Genomic DNA, 22,875 nt, shown 5'->3' with positions numbered 1-22,875 from the left:
CCCGTCATGTGAGGTGATAGAATTTCTGGTGTACCTAGCTGCACCGTTTTTTTAAAAAAATTTTTAATGTTTTATTTCTGAGAGAGACAGTGTGAACAGGGGAGGGTCAGAGAGAGAGGGAGACACAGAATCTGAAACAGGCTCCAGGCTCTGAGCTGTCAGTCTGCACAGAGCCCGACGCAGGGCTTGAACCCACAAACTGTAAGATTCTGACCCGAGCCAAAGTCGGATGCTTAACCGACTGAGCCACCCAGACATGTACCTAGCTGCATCTTTTTAAAGCATATTTCTTCCATTTCTCTCATGAATAGAATTTTCCTTAATCATAGGCAATGATGTGTATCCAGGGTCCTTGTGTCCCTGGTTTTTCCTTGCTTATCATTTCATTGTCCCAGTTCTTTGCGGGCAAAGAAATCCCATGGACCCCCAATCTTCATAGTTGGTTTTTCCTTCCAGTCCATGTTGCAGGGCTGGGAAACAGATAAAATAGTCTTGCCTGAGTCAGATAAGCTCCTTAAAAAGAAAAGATACTATGAGCTGCAATTAAACAGTGCCCAAGGGTCAAAGCAGTCTCCCTTTCCTTAATCATGTGCCTTACTCAAATGAGAATTCCCCAGTACGAAGTGTGCTGTAGAAAATGTACCTGCTTACTGTTTTCCTCTCAGATCCAAAAGGACATTAAAATCAGAATTACCAGAGTTTTGTAAAACTTGGACACACACACGTTTCCATTTTTGTCCCCTTTTCGGGCTTGCTTTCAGTTTTATCTCACAGTGCTACCAGTGATTAATTTAAAGAAGGGTGGCATTTCTTCACCGACTTGATTTATTGTATTTCTGCCATTGCACTCGGGTGAAGACTGGGTGTTCGTTGGTAATTGCCTCGCAGTTTTAAAGATGAGCCTGGTATACCTTATTGCCTATTGCAAATGCAACGAATCAGATGAAGCATGGGCGAGAATTAAAGTAATGCTGTCTCTTCTTTTCAGATGGGAAGGTGGAAGTCACAAAGGAAGGGGTGAAGCTGTGCACCATGGGTCCAGGAAAAGTGTTCGGGGAGTTGGCGATTCTGTACAACTGTACTCGGACAGCTACCGTCAAGAGTAAGGCTGTGTTTTTATTTTGCAAATACTTTCAATGTCTTTTTCTCCCAAGACCTTTGAACTTTTGGTTGACATACATCTGGATTCAATCTCTGTGATTTTTAACCTATATTTTAATTCTCACCTTGCAATGCTGTTGGTTCATCCACTAAAGGAGGGTTAGCAATCAGTTGTGCCCAACTTCAGTTTTATTGCTGACTTCTGGTAAAGCTTCCTTTAACCTGGATTTCCTAGAAATTCAGATTTATAAAACGTGATAAATGAAACTGAAGGAAGACCTCTCGTTTTCTGTTGTTAAGCCTCATGCTGATACTTAGGGGATTTTTACATATCTTGTCTATTCTGGGTTACATTCCCCCATAAATTCCACTTGCTCATTCATTGGGTTAGAAAAATTTAAAGGAGAAACGTCCTTCATCTCATTCAAGCATCACTGGGTGAGATATATCCTGAATTCTAAAATTGTGTTGGAGTATATTCTTGTCTTCAGCTGCTCATCAAGCTGTATATTATAGTATTTTTCTTTTCTACTGATTGAGCTTATTTTAAATCAGGGCAATAAAACAGCTTGTTTTCCTAATTTTACATGTATGTGTATATATGATTTCTCTAGCAACGTTTATTACTCAGTAGAAGCAGCTGCAGTACTTGGGGAGTGAGGGGAAGTGGTTTTAAATACTCCTTCCTGACTACAGGGTATAATGAGTATGTAACAAACAGAGCTGAGTGCAAAAGCCAACAATGGAAGGTCCTTTGCATCTTGAGGCAGATGTGTGTATTTCGTGTTTGAAATGGTCTTAGATACATAATCCTGTAGGTGATTGCAATCACAAGTCCCTCTGATTAGGTTTTCTTACTTTAAAAAATACTATTGGCAAAATGACAAATTATCCATTAGTTTTAGCTGGATGCCATTGATTATTCTCTATGCTGTGTTGTTTTTTTTTTCTCACAAGTATGACATACGGCTAACAATATGGCTCTGAACCTTGGACTGTAAAGAATTCAAGAATGCATGGCCGGCCAGAATCCCAGAAATTGTCCTGTTTGTCTTGTTAGTGAATCGCCTTGTTATTCATTGAAGTCACTAACCCCTCAGTTGCAATTGGGTCCTTATAGGATGAGTTTTTCTTGATACTTTATCTTGATCTCTGAAGGCACAAAACTCTTGATTGATAGGCACCATGACGTTTTTATTTTATTTGATCATTTAATTATATGACTCAAAGAGTAATGAAGCCCAGTGAGGCATTACAGAATCTGCCACAACTTTACCTTGTTTAAAAAGTGCCTTAACTAGATAAAAGAGTAGCCATGGCACTGTTAAGTGAAACAGATGATCCTATCATGCCACGTTTTTATGAGAAATACATTCCTTGTAGGTCACAAAAAGGGGCCACAATAACACATTTTGATTAAAACAGCCTTTCTCTGAATCGTGTATAGTGAATTGTGAATATTTTAAAGTATTTCAGCCTTGTATACTACTCATTTAATCCTAATGAAAACCACAATTCCCAAAAGGTCAAGAGTTGGTAATAACATGTGCTTAATCTTTTGAAACTTTGCCTTATTAAAGAAATATTTTAGATAGACTAAATAGTGCATTTAAATGAATTTTACTGCAAAGATTTTTTTTCATAAAATGATTGCTTGATAACATTTATTGGGTTCCTATAAAATGGAGTTCATCTGCAGTAGCTTCTATTGTACTCACGTTTGATCTGTTGAAATATGTACTATGTATCTGATTCAGTGAGAAGAAACTGGGTGTTGAATGCAAATTAATTCTAACCATTTGGGGTGATCAGAACATCTACACCAAAGAAAATGAGTAATAGAGCATGGTCTTTAACAGACTCACAAAGGATGCACACACACACATACACGTGTGTGTGTGTGTGTATTTCTTCATAGTGCCTACTTAAGATGTGGTGGTTGTACTGAGAAAAGAGCCCGAGGTTGATGGAGTGTACTCTCTCTGCATTTATAGGTGGAGAGGTTTCTGCATGAGTAAGGAATAATACCTATTACCAAGATATTTTCAGTATTGTGTAAAAAACTGTAAGGTGTGAATAATGATTATTTCTTATTCAGGACCTTTTGTTCTGTGTCTCACACTATCCAGGGAGATTATCCTTAGGACCATGATCTTTAAGTACCACTTTAAATTTATGTTTAAATTAAACTTTCACGCTGATCACTTTGTAAGTCTGACTAGGTCCCATTATGGATGCTAATTTTACCAAATGACTACAGAATAGAAACCGCCCCCTCCCCCATGCTATCTTTCTCTTTACATGTGATATTACTCTTTTGATCCAGTTGTTTCTCAGGATTCAGGATTTTGTTGATTCTTGTCCATTTCTTCTTAGCCATCATTTTGTCAGTCATGACCTTTTGGAGTATGGGTTCATCCACCTGGGTATGACCATGGAAGTCTCAGGACTTTGCCCATCCTACTCAATAGCTTGTCCACCCATGCCTCTTTCTTATTCACTTGCGTGAGTTGTGACACCCTTTGTGTCAACATCACCTATTTTGTTTCCTGATCTCTTTTTCTTTTCATTCTCCCTAGGTCAGCCTGAAAGCGACCTAGCATTTTAATGCATTTTTGATCTCACAGTGGTAACTAAGTCTGGGGTGACGTTCCAGAGCTCCTCCATGTATGAGAGTCATTTCTTGTTCAAAAGAGCACTTTTTTTGAAATTGTATCAGACCATGAATAAATAAATCCTAGTGACTTCCTGCTAATAATAACTTCTATGACCTGTTGCTTTCCCCCCCTTAACTTAGGATATTAAAAAAGTTGTTTTCTTATTAAAGCTCAAGATTGATAGATGCTAGAAGATACGATCAGCTTGTCATTGATCACTTTGTCCATAGTTCAACCACCAGAAGCACCAAGATAGTTTGAAGCAAGCCCTTTGTTTTTCACGTGGGAGAAATCCATTGTCATGCATCTAAAAATAAATGTCTCTTACTGGTTATTATGGTAACACCAGGAGAGGGTTCTCATAGCACCAAGAATAACTTTTTATAACACTCAAACCATAATGACCTAGAAAGAAAACATGATACTATGGTGCAGGAGATCTATATTCAGAGTTCATTCCCGTCTTGTAAAGCAGCATCATTGATTTTTTTTTCTTTCTCCTTGAGAAATGAATATGTCAAAATATATAAAATTAACATTTTGTTGGAAACAAATGTAATGGACGTCTTGGGATCTCGCACGACTTAAACACCCTCAAGTTTTCTTTGTTCACTGTGATAGGAACACGGCTGCTCGGATCATCCATTCTATCACAAACTGTCCAGATGCCACAGGGAGGAAAGAAATCAGTTGTTACGTTGGATTTTCACAACACCAAGCAATGTCTCCAATGGCGTTTGAACTTCATATTTTATCTAAATATTTTGGGGTTGTGGAGACAAAAGAGTTTCACTGTCCATTTTCAAGCCCCACAAAGGTGAGGGAGTTCTAATACATGAGTCAGTAACCCTTGCTTCCTCGGTGCCCATACCTGCAAGCGTGTTACTGTCTCATCTTCCTTAAGTGTCGTTTCTGTTTCTGATTTCACTTTTCACTACCCTCACAGCTAAAGCAATATCAGTTTATACTCCCCCTGGGCCTCTTAACCTTGCTTCTTTGCCCAAGGTTCTTTAAAAAATCTGTCTGTCTGTCTGTCTGTCTGTCTCTCTCTCTCTCTCTCTCTCTCTCACACACACACACACACACACACACACACACACACACAAATGGAAACACTGACATTACTGGAAACCTAAAAATAGAATGGAAAAAGCATTTTGTTTACAATGAGAAAGGGGATCCGTGATACGGCCCTGTGTGTGAATTTGCAAGGACATTGATGGAATTCTCTTGTTTTACCTGGATTTCCCACAACCAGTCCTCACAGCTACATAGTGGGGTTTTTGTTTTGTTTTGTTTTGTTTTGTTTTTGAGGTTTGACTTCTATGGCTCTTGGCTCCCAAATTCAGTTGTACATGAATTGGGGTATTGTTGCCTGAAGGTACTACATTGAAGTCCATTCCTCCTCCTATGAGTGTTCACTTCACACATCCCTAAACCTTAGGTAGTAGTTTATTCAAACCGTTTCACTCAGATAGAGTCCAATGAAATCCAGGAATAAAAGATCTCTCCTTGTAAGAAACCTCTCAACACTAGGTTAGGTTGATAACCATGGAAAATTATCTGCAAAAATGGTCTATGGAGGTGTCAGGCTCTTTTGTGAATGACTTGGGCAAAGTATCTGATCAATTCTTTTTTCCTTAGATGATGGAGAGTAAGTATTTAAAAATCCCTCAGTATTAAAATACTTGAGTACTATCACAAAAGAGCCTAAACAAGAAATTTGACAAATTGGCAACTTCAGTAACTGCTAAAAATATCTTTCTGCCTTAGCTTTTGAATATTTGGAAGTTTGCAGAAGCTTTCCTAGGATATTTGTACAGGTGGGGGGGACGTTGACTCACTAAGATATTACAAAGGGTCGTAGACAGTTTAAAAATAAAGTTAAAAGGGTGGGATTTTTCAGTGTGTTCTTCTTAAAACTGAGTCTATACAGTAAGGTGGCTTCTACATGTCCACGTAGCTTTGTGTCAGACCTGTTACTCAACCTGACTCAGAAAAATCTGCCTACTGTCAAAACAAACAAGCTGAAGAATGGGAAAAAATTGACTACTCTTTCTTGCACAAATACCTCTCTGTACTAGGAATGTAATACTTACAAGGTCAACAGTGCCTTTTACTGGTAAAGGAACAAAAGAAATGAATGCCAATTTCACTAATAAAAGGGAATCCTAGATAAAGCTCTTAGATGGACTGTAAGCCTTACATAGGAAGGTGATTAAATCGAGAAGTGAGCAATTAGACACTTTCTTGAAAAACTTCATTATAAAAAGCATTGTTGATGAGAAAGCTACATTCCCATGCAGAGATGAAGCAACATTGTCTCTGAGTCCTCACCACTGTCATCTCTACAGTTACTACCTGGGGTTTAAATGAGCAGCATTAGACTTGGACTGTGGGCTGCCTGCTCCTCAGCACAAAAGCAGAGGAGATAAGTATGGTAATGAAGTTGGCTCTGTTCTGCCTTCCAGAGACCAATTAAAAAGATGCAAGCTTTGCATTCTCCTAGTCTAATGCCCACCTTCTACTAACCATCCTGAAGGGAGAGAAGAAACAAAGCAACCTTAGGCTGAAGATGACTAGAAATATGAATCTGATTACAGAAGGAACAGTCCAGGGACCTCCCAGGAATTGTCCTCCTGGACAGCGAATCCGTGTTACTGCAGCATCTCGGGGAAGCAGGTGCATGGTGTAGTGAGTTAGCCAGGATTCTGTTGAGTAAAATGTTATTTTTTTTTTTTACCACATTTGTCTAATAAAGCATACTGTGAAATTAGTAACATAAAACCAATTATGTAATCCCTGAGAAATAAATTTCTTTATTAAAGGAATCAATTTGCTAGGTACCAGTGATGCCTCGTAACAGACTAACCTGAATAAATGCACCATGCAAAAGCTATTTGAACTCGTTTCTGTATCATGGAAGTGAAATAAAAGTGAATTTCGAAAAAAAAAAAGTGAATTTCAGAGAAGTGGAAAACGGTAAACTCTCATGTTTTTCTTTTATAGGCCTAAGATTTTTCTTTTTAGTCTTGATGGGAATTGTTATAGTTAGAATATATTTGATTTATATTTACTTCCAAAAAAAGATTGGAATTCAGTATTGATTGGGCTTGATAGACAGTCATATGTTAGCAGTGCTTCTTGGGGGAGGAAGGGAATACCTCTTATGGTCCAAGGAGGGCAATATTACTTAATTCCTTCTTGTGGCTAGATAAATGGCTCTCTCCCTCCCTCTCTTAATTAATCGAGTACCTTGATTGTTCCTTATATCTAGACAATAGTCAGGCTTTAACTGATGTGATATTATTTTTTAAGGATCACAGTTAATTTAATATAAATGGAACAATGGGCAAAAAAGGCTGATTTTTTTTTTTAGTGGTTTCTTTAAGCTTGGAGAATTTTCTACAAAGACCTGCATCCTAAAAAAACAACCACACAGGGGTGCCTTGTTGGCATGGTTGGTGGAGTGTGTGGCTCTTGATCTCCGGGTCATGAGTTCAAGCCCCATGTTGAGTGCAGAGATGACATGAAAATTTAGAAATAAAATAAAATTAATGTATTCTATGGGGCGCCTGGATGGCTCGATCAGTCAAATATCTGACTCTTGATTTTGGCTTAGGTCATGATCTCATGGTTGTGAGCATGGAGCTGACTTTGATGGATCACGGCTGAGCATGGAGCCTGCTTTCGATTCTCTCTCTCGCTTTCTCTCTGCTTCTTTCTCTCTTTCTCCCTCCCCTCCCTCTCTCTCTTTCTCTCTCTTTCTCTCTCAATAAATAAGTAAATATTTAAAAAAAAACAAATGCCTATAAAAAGTCCCCACACAATGTCAAATTTGCATCAGCTTTAGTATACTTAATCTTAATTTACTCAACAATTCTCTGATAGAATTTATTGCAATAATTTAGTGTTTACTCAGGTGATTGAAAGAAGAAAAAGCGAAGTAGTAACGCATGTCAATACTGTATATTATGTCCTTACATTTTTTAGAAAATGAAACCTTTCTGTCCATGGATTGTCATGGCTGCTGAACAGGAAAAATGAAGAGAGCAGAGAATGTTTGAAGGCTTTGAGTGATGCTCTAAATTTAGGGCTTTAGGGCAGGGTGTGGTCCACCTCATTTTATTGTCAAAACAACCGAGTTTATGTGACTGGTCCCCTGTCCCCAAGCTGTGTAGTAAGAGGGAGGTCCGTGACTGTGACGCTACTTTGCTCTGCTGCTGTCACAAGCTTTTACATTGCATCCGCAGTGGCTCATTTTGCTTTTCAACACAAGCGCGTCTGTAGGACCTCTCCTATTGACCTAAGGCTTCATTTCCATGAAAAAGCTACACTGCATGTTGTAATTGTGGGTTTTTAAAATTTTTATAATGGAACATATGGACCTACATTAAGTACATCTGTTATGAAAGGATGAATCCTATGATAGAATGTGGAGAGGGTCATAAGCTGAAAGCCTTCGAGACACATAACAAACAGTCTGAACCAATTTGGGGATCTAGTTTTTGCAGCATATTTGAGACACATGAGTGTCTAATGCAATGAAACTTTATAGTTCTGCACCTGAGACATTACTAAGCAGCTACATATTCCTTTTATGCAATATATTAGCAATGCATTTCTTTAAAGTAGAAATTCCAGAACTTTAAACAGCAACTCAGAAACCTCAATTAAAGGACTTTTTAATTTTTTGTTATGTAACAAATCGATTAAAGTAAAAGAAAAAAAAAATTGAGTCATGACAAACATGTTTCCTTTTGTTTCCCGCAGAGGATAAACCATCTTAGCAATTCATTGGTGAATCTGAGCAGCCCACTTTTCTTCTGGAACGTTCTTTGTTGACTAGATACATTTCTAAGTAACCATGGTAACAGTGCTTTATAGTTTACAACCTGTTACCCAGGCATTATCTAATGTGATCCTCAAAATATCCCAATCTAGTAGGTGAGAGAGGTTGTCTCTAATTTTCCAGATGAGAAAGTGTAGGCCAAGATCATTTACAAACCATCTGATACAAATTTAAGTAGCTGTGTTGGAAACACTCAGCATAGACAACCCTCCCTCCCTTCCCTCAAGTGTGTAGACTTTTGAGTAAGTCTTTAAAATGCTTCCTACCCCCACACAAGTGTGGACTCCTGATTAGGGAACTTCAAATGTTCATCACAGTGTTTACCAAACTGTGGTGCCCGGAATGACATCAGCATCCTCCGGGCCCTTGTTAGAAGATGCCGGAGATTTTGCATTTCTATCAATTCAGAAATCTTTGGGGTGGGTCACAGCAATCTGTGTAAAGCAAGCCTTCCAGCTGATTCTGAAGCATCCAAAGTTTAAGGACCACTGATCTATACCCGAAAGGTACTTAATTTGTATTCAAGTAACACTCTTCCCTGCAATTCAAATGTCATTATTGAAGAATTTGAAAGAAAACCGCAGACATTAATACTAATTAACTATTCTTCTGGGCATCATTGCAGATAGTCTTTCCCTTGTATTTTGTTGCTGTTGAGCAGAGATATTTAAGAAAAGTTGCATTTTTCTTTTAGAGTGAAACACAGCATTAGTGGAAGACTCCGAGCGTTGTGCTGATGATTAACATATTCTTTTGAAGAAGAGTGAGAAGTAAAATTAAAAGAGAAACAGGTTGAGAGGGAAGGAAAAAAATTTAAAAATCATGGACCGCTGAGCTATGTTGTTAACAAGAATAACTTTTAGATTTATTGAATTTGATGGCTAGGATGTTGGTAGGAAAACAGCGCAAAGGAAAAATAGTTGTGTTTGATTTTTGTTCTTTCTCGTGGTCATGAATATAATTTGGATTCCGTGAAAACAAATATAGATGGGCAATTTTAAGAGAAAGCTGATGTGGAGATGTCTGAATAAGTACACAATTTTTCACTGTTGGGTTAAACCCAGTCCATTGGACCAAGAGTGGAAGAGGCCCTTTATAGTCAGGGGAGGTGGTCACTGTTCTAATTCCAGTGGGGGACCCAGCAGTCCTAGATGGATTGCATATCTCTTGGTATCTAATAATTAGAAGATGAAAAGACGTTCATGTACTGCAGTCCTTGAGAAAGAAATGGTGAAGGCGGTGCTTCGAATTAAGATGGGTAGAGAGCTGAGGTCTGGTGTGTTGCAGGTTGTTGGTGAGGAGACTAGCCAGCTCCTCCTTTCTGCAGGCATCTTGGAGGATTGAGTTTTTACTGTGAGTATGGCAATAGATTCTAGAAAATTAGTGTCAACTGCCCAGAAAGGCAGGGATGAGATGGCTGAGAAATGGTGGCAGCTTAGGAAGCTAGATGGTGTCTTCTGTAGCTAAGTGTTCTTTACTCCCTTTCTCTAAAGAACAGTCTGCTTTACTAATAATACACATTTTATGCTCTCATAATTCCTCACTTGTAACAAAGCAACTTTTTATAGACTTGAAAGCATTGTTGTCTATAGTTTTCTGAAGGGAATTGAACAGTATTTTGCAAACTGTCTTCACAACTGAATTCTTGTTTATTTCCAAAGCAAAATCTCACAGAGTGCTTTTGTGTATGGAGTTTGTAAGAGTGGAGTTTGCTGGTTACAGTTTGGGGAGAAGCCTCCAGGGACCCCATCTAGCCTCTCTTGACCCCCATACTCTTGATGCTTTCCTACTCATCTCTCTGGTTTCAACACTTCTCTGGCAATTGTTGTTCAAATAACACAGTGTGAAAAACACTGCTCTAGTTGAATCCAAGAGTACTTGGTGTATCTAAGTGGTGGTAACTTTTGAGAAACTATCTTCATGCCCTTAAACAGGCTGTGAACATGCTTTCTACCCTTCACAGTGGCTCTCTACCATAGGGAGCAATGGCAGGACTTCACTGATGAGGTAGCTGAGCCTGAGAAGGCTTGCGTGACTTCCTGAAGGTCACACATATAGATTGCTAAACTCTACCTGTCTCCTTGTTTTTTTCCCGGTTAGACTTTGAACTGTATCACCTTAAATGTTGTTCCTGGCGATTGGTAGCTGAAGATTCCACTTCAGATCTGTATTGTCATTCCTCAGGAAGTTTTTAGACTCCTATCAGATGCTTGAGGCACTATTACACCAGAGAGGGGTGCCTGGGTGGCTCAGTCGGTTAAGCGACTGGCTTCTGCTCAGGTCATGATCTCGCGGTTCATGGGTTGGAGCCCCGCGTCGGGCTCTGTGCTGACAGATGGCTCAGAGCCTGGAGCCTGTCTTCAGATTCTGTGTCTCCTTCTCTCTCTGACCCTCCCCTGCTCATGCTCGCTCTCTCTCTCTCTCTCTCTCAAAAATAAATAAAACTTTAAAAATTAAAAAAAAATAAATAAATACACCGGAGAGCATCATCCAAGAGAGGGCGAGTCTCTACAATTAAAGTGTTGAGAACTTAGTTGGAGAGATGGATAGAGGTAGATTATAAGGAATCCCTGGCAAATGAGAGATAGAGAAGTAGAGGAATTTTGAGGGGGCAAGAGATGGCTCTGGGCTGGCATGGGCAGGGGGAGACGGACCCTGACCTGTGCCAAAATTAGTGAGTAGACTAGTTCAGAGTATAGGATCTCTGGGTTCAGATTCTCAGCCACTTGCTCTGTGCCTATCAGAAAATAATTTAATGGGGGTCAGTCCTTCTTGGGCCTCAGTTCTTTTACCTTGAAAATAGTAAGGATGCAGCCGATAATTATGGCTAAGATTAAACAAGAGACTATCTGCGAATGGCTTGGTGCAGACACGAGCATGTAGTGCATTCAGTAAGCACTAGCTAATCTTTCTACAGCTGTTCTCTTTACAGCTAAAACTAAAAGCAGGAAAGGATTATGTAGCCGTTGGGACCTTCATTACCTGAAGAACCTGAGAAGTACCCCGCGAGGAGCCCAGAGTATAGTTTGACACCCCACGGCTAGAGCAGTGAAGGGAGAGGAATGGGCCACATTCCTGAGGCTTAGATCCCTGCAGAGATCCCACATCCTGACATACACTTCCTTTTGCCAACTGCTTTTACCCAGAAACATCACTGCAGACATACACTTTGAATGAAGTGGCATAAGAAGGCCCAACATCAGAACCAAAGTACCGGTATGAGTATAGGGCACGGAGATGAGATTACACTTCTGTTTGGACGTGTGCCTTTCAACTATGCAGAAGGAAAGAACATCTGGGCTGTCTCAAGCCTTGTTGTTCTCACTTCCCTCCTGGGTCGAAGTCTCAGGACTTCCATGAGAAATGTGTGTGCTGGTGGTGTGTGTGCACAGCCCTGAATGGTTGCCTACTGCATCAAAGCCTTGGACAGATTAACAACAGACAGCTAGTGGCTTGCGCTTAAATGGCAATTATTTTCCAAAGTAAGATTTCAGGCAAATGACACCTATACTTTTTATCTTATGGCACAGCCTGAAAACTCAAGACTTCTGGTGTCCAATTAGTTTGGCCCCTTTGATTGCCTCAGGAAAGAACGTTAATCTTTTCTATATTTACCATGTTCTTTCTGGATAAAGATGGTGGTGATGGCCACAGTTAGGGCTGAAATCCATTGTCTACCCTACTGTCTCCCACCCCAACACATCCAACCTCCTTTCTTCCTGTCCATAACCTTAGCCTTTGATCTGTATTTGAATTTAGCAATTCCTGGTTTCCCTAAACTTCGAGTTACCCAGAGTTCCAGAAATTGTTCATATTTATTGCCTTTCACTGTCATTGACTACTTTAAGGCAGAATTCTGGCACCTTCAATGGAATTTACCACTGAAGAACATCTGATCATAGTTATCCATGAAGCTTGAGCATAACATGAAAGGAAGTGAGCTGCTCACGGACACACACACACACACATGTGTCAGTTTTGGATGTTGGTATGTGCTTTTTTTGTTCTTAAGGTTTTCTTATGGGTCAAGGTGGCTGCATTACATTTTTTCTCTTTGAGCTTTTCAGGCCTGTGGTCACATTCTTGTTCCCCTTCTTCCAATCCTTGTTTTCCTGTTCATTTTTTGCTATTAAAAAGTGGTTTCTTTTTGGCCCACAACATGCACTGTTCTTCTTGGTCCCTGCGACTTGGTCACTTGAATACTAATACTTTATATTCGTGTTTCATGAGTACTTTGAATTAGAAGCTGTTATGTGTGCTCTTTGGTAACAGAGCTGATGAAATGGGAATTGCAGGTTGTGGGAGAGAATTAAGACATTGCACAAATACATTCAAATGTAATGCCAGTTGACTTGGCATAGCTTCAAATTTAAGATGCAAAATTTGAATCTTAGGTTTTTCCCAATTTTTGCAATGATGTTCTGTCATTCAGTTTCAGGACTTAGATGCTTTATTGAGTTGAGCCACTGATCACTTAAAATTCATGGAATAATTATGTTGATTGATTTTAATTGGTCAGCAGAAACATTTCAAAAAAAATTAACGCTGACAAGTTGATTTATTTACAGCCACGGATTAAGGTCTCAGAGCATTAGTTACATAGGCACTGGGTTTCTCTTCCAGATGAGCTAGGAAGGCGTATGGATTGATGGCATTTGGGGGAGCAGAGTTGGACTTCTTGTTCTGCAAACTGATTCTCAGTTGCTGTTGATGTTTGGAAACCTGTGTTCATCCATGTAGTACACAACCCAGGACAGTTTTATAATTTTAAGAAGAACTTGATATGCTGACACCCACAATCAGATAAGCTACCTTCTGATAGAATCTTCATTTTCAAAAGGTGTTCTTCTGAAGTCGTCCCATGTGGACACCTAGCTATGGCATTCCTGTGCTTTCTCTGACCAGTAAAGAGCATCTGCCCATATGGGCTCTTCCCAGGTATATCTTACTCATTGCACTAGGTGTATAATTGCGGCTTGTAGCTAAAACTCCATCCAGAGTATATTCTCAGCACTTGCACAGTTCTTTGGGCATCATCTTTTGGGGTAGAATGATGGCATTGCCACTCAGCTTGCCTTCTTGGGACCTATAAGAGAAGCTGCAGATGTTGATAACAAAGCCAGTGGCTATGAGTCTTGTAGATTTGATCACCATGGAGTAGCTAGGGGCCCTGGCTTTGACCCAGTGGTGTGTAAAAGCCCATAAAAAACCTTTTCTTTTTTACAACAGAATGTTTAGAACATGGAGAATATTGATAAGAGTACATTAATAGGGTTATTGATAATATGGGGAGATGGTTATATAGTATTTGAGGTCTTAACATTTTTTAAAATAAATGAGGTCTATTGGATAGTCAAAAAGGATTTTAAAAAGCAGAGTTCAGAATGCTTATTAAGGAACATAAACATAAAAGCAAACTTTTATTTAAAAAAAAACAGTAGTTTTGGGGGCGCTTGGGGGCTCAGTTGGTTAAGTGTCCAACTTCAGCTCAGGTCATGATCTCACAGTTTGTGAATTCGGGCTCTGTGCTAACAGCCTGGAGCCTGGACCCTGCTTCAGGTTATGTGTCTCTCTCTCTCTGACCCTCCTCTTCTCATGCTTCGTCACTCTCTCAAAAATAAATAAACATTAAAAATTTTTAAAAACAATAATTTTTATGAGAAAAATTGATTTGGTTATTTCTCATGGAGGCCCAAACCTGGCATATCTGAATGCTGGAAAGAGCTCGTAGAAAAGGAGAAAACAATTGTGGACCTCGTCTCTGTAGCTCTTGGCTCAGTGCACAGGAGACTAAAGGAGAGTGAGAAGGGCCGCCTAGGATCCAGGCATGTAGACTCATTTACAAATAAAGAAAACCAATTGAGATAACAAACATGCCTACCATACTTAATGTACGTGGCACTTAGTAAAACTCACACGCAATCGATTTAATCTGCTTAAAAAAAAATCAGTTGGAAATAAAGGGATGATACAAAGGTAAAGAAAAATGGAGGAGCTTTGAATATTGGTTTAGCATAGGGCTGTTTGACTATTTAGACACTTTGGTTCTGTAGAATACATCATTTTAAATGTATATTGATTAAAACATTGCTTTTTCTGGGTTTGCTTAGAATTTTACATCTCAAGTAACTCACCATTGGCATAATTCCATCAGCACCTCCTCTTTCTTCTTAGGAGAAATAACAACTTTGGAGCTCACCAATAATTAAAGAAAGGCTCATTTATGTTTTCCTGCTAGTGCTAATATTTTCTGCTTAGCATTTTATTACTATTACTATTATTATTATTATTATTTCACCTAGTATTTAAAAAGAAGCCTTGAGATGATTTTCAAGTATCTTCACACATTGTGAGACTAACATCATGATCCTATGAATTGCAGAAGCTTGTCCACATTGAAGGACCTAAAAAAATCCTTTTTGAGTTCATCTTCCTAACTTGAAGGGGATTTAGCTTTTTCCATTATGTGCTTCAAAAGAACTATTGAAGAGTTCTTGGAAATACCTTGGAAAGCTTAGAGGCAGGCATGATAAATCAGCTGACCCCAGGTGGAATGGTTTTCCACCTTCCCTTCTGACCTCTTCCGTCCCCCCTACCCCACGTTCAGTTTTCTTCAGCACCAGCTCTCATCACCTCCACAGACTGTGGCATAGGGACAGAGGGCAAGGACTGTAGACGGGCAAGGACTATAGACCCAACTTTAATTTCGAGGGAGACATACACGGTGAAGCAAGAGAATGAAACCCACCTGGATGAATAATAGGGTTTTGTGTCCATAGGGTCCATCACCAACTCCTCATGCAGGATGCCAGTGGCCGGACTCACCCATATTGGGCCTCTCCTTTCCCCTTGGGGGGTAATAGACAGTGACCTCCAGTCTTTTCCTCCTTGCATATACCCTGACCATAGACACCAAGTTAATTCTATTCCTCTCAAACTTTTCAGACAGAGGCATCTGGTTACAGTGCTCACTTTGACCTCTGCTGGCCATGGCTGCCATCTTCCCAACATCCTCCCTGCAATGTGGTGGGGAGATAGCAGCATGGCCTTTGCATCAGCTCCAGTCGGTTGAAGGCCGAATCACTTTGGGCTTTAGTAAAGTTTCCACATTTGTAAAATAGGAACAATAAGGCATATTTCATTGCTTGTGGTGACAGTCAAATGAGGCAGTATATGTCAAGTGCTGATTTTGTGCCAGAAACAAAATATGAAATCAATAAATAGCGATTGTTAGGATGGCTTTCTGTCCCAGGAGAACCACTGTAATTATCCCATAACTTGAGAAACCGATTTCTAAGATTCCTGGAATCTTTTCTGTGCTGGTGCCTTTTTTCAGGGTATTCTTTCCATGGAGAATGGCTTCCGTGTGCAAATGTCTTTCTAATCTCTGCTGAGTGAAGACCGCACTATGTATTCTCCTCCTTTGTTTTAGTGTCATTGTTTGTACCTCATTCTGAATGGTGATGACGTCGCCTTCACTAAGTTGTCAGGCCTTTGTAGGTCCGGACGATGCCTTAATTACCTTTTCCACATTTCTACTTTGGTTTTTTCCACATTGGTCAAAAAACTCATGTTGGAACTTCCCGGAGGTTGGGGGATGGTGTTTATGGAATGAAGAATTTCATTTGTGACCACCTCTGAAGAAGGTTCTAGAAGCTAAAATACTGTCATCAAGGCATTCCTGCAACTAAGCCATGGAGATTTCTTACTGATGTCATATTGGGCCCATCCATGAGTACCTATTAAGGCCTTATAACACTCCTTGTGGGATCTTAAACAGTCTGAGGGTGAAATATATGCAGATACTACACCAGGGTTTTCATATATATGCTCAAATTTTGACGATACCTTGAAGGTTTCCCTCCCTCATCTTGATCATGAGTTATTTTGGAAAACCAATAATCTAAGCACATTGATAAACAAGACATTAACCTATGAAAATAGAGGAGGAGTGGCTGTGAAATAATTATATGCCTAAGCTGTGTTCTCATTTTATTTTACTTGTGATTCTGAAAATCCTATTAATGCATGAAATGATTGGGTCGGAGTAATACTGAAAGATGAGGCTGACTGAACTTGCGAATGATGGAAAACCTTGATTTGAAGTAGGCCTCCACTTGGACAGAAGTCAGTAATGTGCTTTCCACCTGGACTTGCCTTATTGATGCTCTTTTTATAGGAATAGCCATTTGCCAAGCTGGGACCTTTTCACCTGGGCCCTAAATGCAATCTCTGCATAGGAAAGTGATCATTGTCTTTATCTAAAGGCCATCTCCTCTGGACCCTCAAAGAGAAATCACATACTTCTAATTGACTATATGTTTAAATGTGTGCTCTATTTCAATCGGATTTTTATTGTGCACCTCCTGGCTATAAGCCCCCATCACCATGAGATTTATTGCTTACCCCAAATACCTCTGTGAATTAACCCTGGAGAGTTAGGAATATGCTAAATAAGCCTATGTCCCATACCTCCACTGTATAAATGAATGCTTTTCAAATCTGGATTACTATGCCTATAATTCTTTGCTTGGTACAAAAAGCCATAGTCTGTTTTTCCTTACCGGGAGCACTTCTGTCTGTGGCTGTTCTGTTATGAATTTCCCCACCCTGACCAGGCAACTGGCTTCTTTCTTTTAAATATAGAGGTAATTACTATCGAACAGCAAAGTGGAATATGTACCAGCATTCTCAGTAAGTAGATGCAAAATCAGAAACCATGGATATTAGGGAAGCTGAACTTGATGCTGACCCATATTATTAAGGAACAAGGTCAACATTTTGCTTAGACAAGTAGAAAATCTAATACCTGCCTTTTATTCAAGATTTGCGTTGAAGTCAATGTCCTTAATATAGAGGCTCCTTTTAGGCACATTGTTAGCCACAATTAGATGTTAGTTGTGATATATATACACACACAAAGGGAAAAAATATAGTAGAAAATACACTGTATAAAATCCTCTCTATATTGTTTGACCACATAGTTGCACTGATAAACTTCAGAACATTTCCTTTGGAGTTCCAGTTATTGGAAAGAAACCAGTTGGAATTATTTACAGGATTAGTGGACAACAAGGTTCCTGCTTTGAGGATTTTCTTGTTTTGAATAACAAATCTCTCCCTGAAGATGGTTAGACAGAACTCATTTGCAGTAGGCGCCTGTGTACCAGAACTTGGAAGTAATTAGATTGCTTCATAGCTTAGCTGCACAAGCCTCACTCAGTATATGGATTCTTAAATAAACAATAAGAAAATTACATTACAAAGAATGACAGCCCACATGCAAATCCACTAGTATAATAAAAAGTGATTAAAGATGTTCAAGTGAGGCAAGATTCCTAAGCATCTGCCTACAAGACTCTACTAAAATGTGTATTGTCACTAAATAAATACCAGAACACGTTACATTACATTGTTTGCTTTTGTTGTTTTTTGTGCATGGTGAGCTGGAAAAGCCTCCTTTAGAAACCAGAGGAAAGGGATACTTCTTTTCCCAGCGTTCACTACTGTCTTACACCTGCAAGAAAAGAGTAGACACCGTTGGGGTCATGTGACATCATCTGTCTTCGGTGTGCTGTAATGTAGAGCAGGCTAGCAGTTGATAACTCCTGTGAGCTGGTGCTCATGCCGGCTACTGCACCACTGGTTGGAGCGCTCCCCACCTGGCTTCCCCAGCAGGCAGCACTTCTGAGAACAGTAGGTCTCTTTTCCTCTCTTTACTTCACAGATCTGTCAATTACCATTATTCTCAGGCTGCCCCCTCCAATTTCTTGAAACCCGTCTCCAAAGCACCTCCCTTGGTTTTTAATTATGAAGTACTTTTATAAGAATACATTAAGTTTTGCCAGATGTTTGATTGAAGGGAGTTGTTTCTATCCTTTTTGGCCTTTGAATGTCTACCTGTGATAACTGTCTCTGTGCTTTGAGTAATCTCAAAACTGAAATACGTTTAGAGGGAGAAGTGACCTATTCTCTTCTGCTTGGTGTCCTCTCCTTTGAGGGCTAGCCAGCCTTTCAGTGTTTGGGTCAAGGCTAATGAGGGAGATGCTGAATTTACTCAGTGGACTTTGACACCACTGAAGGCATATCGGCTTCACACAGTTTTGTGCCTTTTGACCAAAAGGTGTCACTTCCAAATCTTGTAAATCACTTCCTAGTGCTCACTATTTTGTCACTCTGGAATTCTTAAATCCTATAATGAGGTGCTTATTTTTCTGCTGAACATTGTTTTTCAAGGGGTGATCTATCTTCAGATTGCACTTATATTCAGATTGCCTGCAAGAGGGCATCATTAGGTCTTGATGGATGCTTTTTTAAAAATTTTTTTAAAATTTAAAAAATTTTTAAGAGAGAGCACAAGCAGGGGAGGGGCAGAGAGAAGAGAAGAGAGAATCCCCAGCAGCCTCCATGCTGGTAGTGTGGAGCCCCATGTGGGGCTCAAACTCTCCACAAGATCATGACCTGAGCTGAGATCAAAACTTGGATGTTTAACCAACTGCACCACCCAGGTGCCCCAGTCCTGACAGATGTTAAACAGCATTTGCTAGCTGTAAGGAGGGCAGGCATCGCTGATTTGCTTTAGTTGGACTGAAAAAGGAAAAACAAAACGTGAAGTTAAAAGTATACAAACTTTACAAATACTGCCAAGCCAGTAACACCTGTTCAAATCATTTTAAAAAAGAATATTTGGAATTTGAACTAAAGCTAAACAGTTCTAAATCCCTACAAAAAATGTCAAATATAATTGAAAAAAGATCTAAATGCTTGGACCCTAATTAAAGAAAATGAGAATCCATTAAAGAATTATGAATTTCAATCTGACCTAATGCTGTTAGAGGGAATTATAATTTACCAGGAAATTTTGACTCTGGCAATTTGGGGGGAGGGGGGAGGGCTATTTGGCATAGTTTACATTTGTTGTATTATTACATTATTTTGGATATATTACATTTATTAACATATACGTGTCTTGAAAAATAAAACTGTACTGTACAAGTGGGAATGAATGGTAAAGTCAAAATAAACAAAGTAGGAGTTAGTAGGAGTCAGAGACAAGATATGAAAAATCAGTAAGTTGTGTAGTTGAGGTCAGTGTGTTTCCCAAAGACCCCTGACTCCTGATGTTCGCCCTCTTGAATTTTCTCCTCACCTTGAGTATAGACTGGGCCTCATGACTTGCTTCACATGAGTAGAATACAGAAAAATAATAAAGGAAGAATCAGACCAAACGGAAGCTGGTTTAAACTAATTTTAAGATAATCTTAAGGAATTTGTCTCACCGATGGAGAAATGCTAAGGCAAAGACTATCTGGATAATAGAGCTCATGACTTATTGGCATATAATTGAGAGATAATATACCTGCCAGATAGAAACAGCATAACTGGTAACAAACTAGAAATCCCATTATGGCAGTTACCATGAATATATAATAAGGTATTGGAGTTATTCTTTGAAATATATTTGTTCCTAATATTTGGAGACTGCAGAGATAATGAATCAGAAACAGCTGAACATGTCTTCCATGTTGATATAATTGTAAACATTGGCAAACAGCTTTCTTTTCAAATCAGCTACCATTTGTCGAGTACTTTTTTTTTTTAATTTTACCAGGTATTAATAATTATACTGTAATCAATGGAATCAGTGAGAAAACTCTCACAATCTAATTTTAATTCTTCACAACATTTATGATAAATGCCAGATCAGCCCTGGATGACTAAAGACCTTAGCTCAGGCTAGCCTCGTGTAAAGATAGGAAATACTGACAGCAATATTAATGGTTTTCTGAAAATGGGCCCTTACTGTGGTGTTCCTTCTTTAATATTTGAAGGTTGAGCTTTGTGTATAAGACTGTAACATAATTCTCTAGATGCACCTTGGCCATCGTAGATTTTTTTTTAAAGCTACTTTTAATGTTTACTTATTTTTGAGAGAGGCAGGGAAGGGCAGAGCGAAGTGGAGACACAGAATCTGAAACAGGCTCCAGGCTCTGAGCTGTTAGCGCAGAGCCCGAATTGGGCTCAAACTCATGAACTGTGAGATCATGACCTGAGCCTAAGTCAGATGCTTAACAGACTGTGGTACCCAGGCCATTGGGGATTTGTAAGTGGTTTTGCAAGGTGTGATTCCTAGCTGTTGCTCTCAGAGCTTTTAGGCACCAGCTAAATCGTAGCATCAGAAGGCTGAAAAACTCATTATGTTTGAGGAATTAGATTTTCTTTCTGAATATAATTGGAATGGAAGTATTTTATTTGGTGGATGATGGCACTATAAACCCAGCCACGCAGGTGACTCTGACATCTGTATTTACTGCTAGCTGCTGTTTGTGCAGACCTTCACTTGGAGCTGAAAGATAATCTAGCCTTGATGTGTTTAACAAAGATTCTAATCGCTAAATCTTACCCAATATGAAGCAGAGTGTCATTAGGTGAAAGCTGTGTGGCGTTAAAAATGTAGACACTCACACATATCATCTAAATAAAACAAAGAATGAAAATACTTGCCTGGGGGTTTGACCCAGGGTCTTCTGTAGCTTGGACCTCTCCTGCCGCCCCACCCCCCGACCGTGTCCACCTCTTCTCCGGTTAGTTAGCCCAGGGCCCAGGCTGCACTCCTCCACCTGTTGCTCCCCTTCTGGCTCCTTCTCTAGAATGTCCATAGCAGAATGAGGTCTTTGTAGCTTCTTGTCCACAACTCAGAGGGCAAGCACATGGACCCTTTTAGGATATTCCCAGCGGTCGCCAAGTCCAAGTAGATTAAAAGAAATAACCATCATCCGCACGTTGTCAAGGTGTTAGACAAGGTGTTAGACCAGTGTCACCAACACTGGTGGAAAAAACTTTTGCTTGCCTTCCTACCCTGTGTTGGGCCTTTCCTTACGCACTGAGAATACAAAGATAAGGACAACTGGCCGTCAGGGGCCTCGCCCGGGAGTGCAAATGATGCAGCTGCTGCACAGCATGTTAAAGGCACAAAGGGAGCAGAGGGAGAGAAGGAGATGCATGCTGTCACGGGGACACAGCAGCTTGGGGGTGGGCTGGGTGGGGAGGCAAGCCAGGTAGACAAAGTAGCATGTGCAGAAACACAGGCGAACAAGAGCATGATGGGTTTGGGGTAAGTGTAGGATTTTTCTTTTAATTTTTTAAAGTTTATTTAGAGAGGAAGAGCAGGGGAGGGGCACAGAAAGAGAGAGAGAGAGAGAGAGAGAGAACCACAAGAAGCCTCTGCACTGACAGTGCAGCGTCAGACTCAGGGTTCGAACTCCTGAACCATGAGATCACGACCTGAGCTGAAATCAAGAGTTAGACACCGAACTGCCTGAACCCCCCAGGCGCCCCTAGGGAACTATAGGATTTGAAGGGCACCCTGTTGAGCACTGGGGCCAGTGGGAGGTGTGAGTTGTTAGATCACTGGTTCTCAAAGTGCTTCTCCCCAACTAGCAGCATTAACATCACCTGGATGTTTATTAGAAATGCACATTCTCAGACCCCACCTTAGACCTGCCTGAGAAACTGACTTAAATTTTTTTTTTTAATGTTTTTATTTATTCCTAGGAGAGAGAGAGAGAGAGACAGCATGAGCAGGGGAGGGTCAGAGAGAGAGGGAGTCACAGACTGAAACAGGCTCCAGGCTCTGAGCTGGCAGTCAGGACAGAGCTCGACGCGGGGCCCGAACCCACGAACCGCGAGATCATGACCTAAGCGAAAGTCGGACGCTTAACCGACTAAGCCACCCTGGCGCCCCCTGAGAAACTGACTTAAATAGCCGTCCAGATACTTCTGATGATACTACGGTTAAAAAGCTACTGTGTTAAATTATGTCAGATTGTACCATGGTCTTTTTCTCTTAAAGCCAGTGGATTTTTAAAAATTTATTTATTTATTTTGAGAGAGACCGAGCACAAAGGAGCAAGGAGCAGAGAGAGAGGGAGACAGTTTTCTGAGCAGATTTTGTGCTGTCAGCCCAGAGCCCAACATGGGGCTTAAACTCAGGAAACTGCAAGTTCATGACCTGAGGTGAAACCAAGAGTAGAACGCTTAACTGACGAAGCCACTCAGACACCCCAAAACCAGTGGATTTTAAACATGGAAATGACGTTAGTTGAATCTGATATTTTTTCACAAGTGCTGCTTGGAAGCACTTTTGAGAATAAATTAGCGCTTGTACCACGGTCTGGGGAATGAGATGGAGGGTGGGGAATAAATCTGGATGATGCTTAAGAGGCTGGGCAGAAGTTAGGCGGAAGATTGAAGAGCTTTGGTAAA

The 22,875-nt window shown here is 40.1% G+C and overlaps 1 protein-coding gene across 2 annotated transcripts in view; it reads left to right on the top strand.

The window, feature by feature from the left end:
- Positions 1-22,875, top strand: part of PRKG1 (protein kinase cGMP-dependent 1) — a 1,246,601-nt gene that overhangs the window by 468,215 nt on the left and 755,511 nt on the right. For both annotated transcript variants that reach the window (XM_039238529.1, XM_039238531.1), the window contains exon 3: positions 989-1,102. In XM_039238529.1, the coding sequence (XP_039094460.1) occupies positions 989-1,102 (114 nt within the window). The remainder of the gene's footprint in view (positions 1-988; positions 1,103-22,875) is intronic.

Source organism: Hyaena hyaena, unplaced genomic scaffold (genome assembly GCF_003009895.1).
Source record: "Hyaena hyaena isolate Hyena2069 unplaced genomic scaffold, ASM300989v1 scaffold_141, whole genome shotgun sequence".
Classification (NCBI taxonomy): Eukaryota; Metazoa; Chordata; class Mammalia; order Carnivora; family Hyaenidae; genus Hyaena; species Hyaena hyaena.
Note: the sequence above shows the minus strand (reverse complement) of the source record. Positions and strands in the feature narration are given on the sequence as shown.